Source organism: Cynocephalus volans, chromosome 4, assembly GCF_027409185.1.
Source record: "Cynocephalus volans isolate mCynVol1 chromosome 4, mCynVol1.pri, whole genome shotgun sequence".
Lineage (NCBI taxonomy): Eukaryota > Metazoa > Chordata > Mammalia > Dermoptera > Cynocephalidae > Cynocephalus > Cynocephalus volans.
Window position 1 is genome coordinate 105,858,342 of NC_084463.1, and position 2,738 is coordinate 105,861,079.

General features: G+C 40.3%; 1 protein-coding gene across 1 annotated transcript; it reads left to right on the forward strand.

The window, feature by feature from the left end:
* Window positions 1–241: 241 nt before the first annotated feature.
* On the forward strand, window positions 242–1,201 carry LOC134377158 (olfactory receptor 56B1). Its single transcript, XM_063095775.1, has one exon. The coding sequence runs from the start codon at window positions 242–244 to the stop codon at window positions 1,199–1,201; it is 960 nt and encodes a 319-aa protein (XP_062951845.1).
* The last annotated feature ends 1,537 nt before the right edge of the window (window positions 1,202–2,738 follow it).

Sequence of the window (2,738 nt, forward strand, 5' to 3'; positions counted from 1 at the left end):
ATTTGAAATTCATGCAGAGATTTTTCTGGATATTGATAATTATGACTTTTAATTTTACCTTCTGCTACTAAAATCCTAGAAATTCCTTGTAATTTGTCTTAAATTGCTATAAAAGATGGACTGCATAATTTTGTTATAGCTCTGAACTATATTATACAAAGGCAGCTTAAAAATAATGTTTAATAATAACTATGCTCCGAAAAAGCACCTTTAAAAAATCATTTTCTTTCTCACAGGAAATATGTCTGCAAATATAAAAGGTTCTAATAGCTCCAAATTCCAGATCTCTGAGTTTATCCTGCTGGGATTCCCAGGCATTCACAGCTGGCAGCACTGGCTCTCCTGGCCATTGGCACTTCTATATCTCTCAGCAATTGGTGCAAATATCCTTATCCTCATCACCATCCACCAAGATCCTTCTCTGCAACAACCCATGTACTTTCTCTTAGGCATCCTCTCTGTGGTGGATATTAGTCTAGCCACCACTACTATGCCCAAGATCCTGGCCATCTTCTGGTTTGATGCCAAGGTCATTAGCCTCCCTGAGTGTTTTGCTCAGATTTATGCTATTCACTGCTTTGTTGGCATGGAGTCTGGGATCTTCCTCTGCATGGCTTTTGATAGATATGTAGCTATTTGTCATCCACTTCGCTACCCGTCAATTGTTACCAATTCTCTAATCTTAAAAGCTACCCTGTTCATGGTGCTTAGGAATGGCTTATTTGTTATTCCAGTGCCTGTGCTTGCAGCCCAGCGTAATTATTGCTCCGGGAATGAAATTGAGCATTGCCTGTGCTCCAACCTTGGGGTCACAAGCCTAGCTTGTGATGACAGAAGGCCAAACAGCATTTGCCAATTGGTTCTGGCATGGGTTGGAATGGGGGGTGATGTAAGTCTTATTATATTGTCATACACTTTGATTCTGCTCTCTGTACTTAGATTAAACTCAGCTGAAGCTTCGTCCAAGGCTCTGAGCACTTGCAGCTCCCATCTCATCCTCATCCTCTTCTTCTACACCACTGTTGTAGTGATTTCAGTAACTCACCTGGCAGAGACTAAGGCTTCTTTAATTCCAGTTCTACTCAATGTGCTACACAACATCATTCCCCCTTCCCTCAACCCTATAGTTTATGCGCTTAGAACCAAAGAACTTAGGGCAGGCTTCCAAAAGGTGTTTTGTTTGGGCTTAAAAAATAAATAAGATACTAGAGATTTTCTCCATAAAGTACATGAACTACAACTTCTTCTAAACTGTCTGCACCACACTCATCCAGTGAGCAAACCGGCCATCTGTATATGGGATCCGAACCCGGGGCCTTGGTGTTATCAGTACCGCACTCTCCCGAGTGAGCCACGGGCCGGCCCAACTTCTTCTAAACTGGATAACAGAATTTCAAAGAGGATGGAGGAGTGAGTGAACGCCTTTCATATTTCCTTTTCATATTTCTATGTAAAGAATTGTGAAAGCTTCTGATGGGAAAAGAAGGAACAACCTTTGCAGTTGCTCCAAAATTTTGACAAAAGCTAACTATGGAAATATATGTGAGACTATGGGAAGGCTTTCTACTAAACATAGCAAATGGAATAAAAAAGAAACAGGATTAATAATTTATAATCTTTCTATTAAATAAAAATAAATATAATCAAAATCACATATGCACATAAATACTCTCACTCAACCAAAAACGTCAGTAATTGGGACATCAATTACAGGTCATGCTTGCTCATTGTTGGCTGTAACTTAGAGCAAAGTCAGTCTGCCTGAACAAACATCACTAAAGCCATGTGGAATACATAGACAGGAATAGAAAGTGCTTCAGGTGTACAAAGCCAAACCAGATTATGATGGGGGAAACTCAAGGAAATCACCCAGCCTGAACAAACAGAACCCGGAAGACATATATTGCTAGACACATGTGCTTCTCTGCCTTTTGTGCACTGCTCTGTACCCAGGAGGGCTGTATAATGTAAGCCCAAGCTCCTTTGGCTTTAGGCATTCAGTTGGATTGAGACAATGGGATGCAATGGCAGGAGATTATAGTGCAAGAAAAGAGAGAATTTTGGGTTAATTACTCTTCCACTCCCAGCCTGCTTTGACACCAGTGTTCTGGTTGGATATATCCTTTGTAACACTTGCCAGGCAGTCCATCTGCTACAGCTACAGCTCTTATTGCTATACTGTGACACTTTTTTCTTTCCTTTTTCCTTCAGATGAAGGTAGAGATAAAGGCTTTCTGATATTCATCTTTTTGCTCTGTACATCCAGTATTTTTTTCTGTTTATTTATTTATTTATTTTTTTTAAATTTTATTTTGCCGATATACATTGTAGCTGATTATTGCTCCCCATCACCAAGACCTCCCTCCCTTCTCCTTCCCCCCCTCCCCCCCAACAGTGTCCTTTCTGTTTGCTTGTCGTATCAACTTCAAATAATTGTGGTTGTTATATCTTCTTCCCCCCCCCCCCCGGTTTTGGGTGTGTGTGTGTGTGTGTGTGTGTGTGTGTGTGTGTGTGTGTGTGTGTGTGTGTGTGTGTGTGAATTTATTTATTTATTTTTAGCTCCCACCAATAAGTGAGAACATGTGGTATTTCTCTTTCTGTGCCTGACTTGTTTCACTTAATATAATTCTCTCAAGGTCCATCCATGTTGTTGTAAATGGCAGTATTTCATTCGATTTTATAGCTGAGTAGTATTCCATTGTGTAGATGTACCACATTTTCCGTATCCACTCATCTGA

What these genes read in the sequence shown, in the direction of transcription:
- LOC134377158 (XM_063095775.1), top strand. Translation starts at nt 242, where the DNA reads ATGTCTGCAAATATAAAAGGTTCTAATAGCTCCAAATTCCAGATCTCT.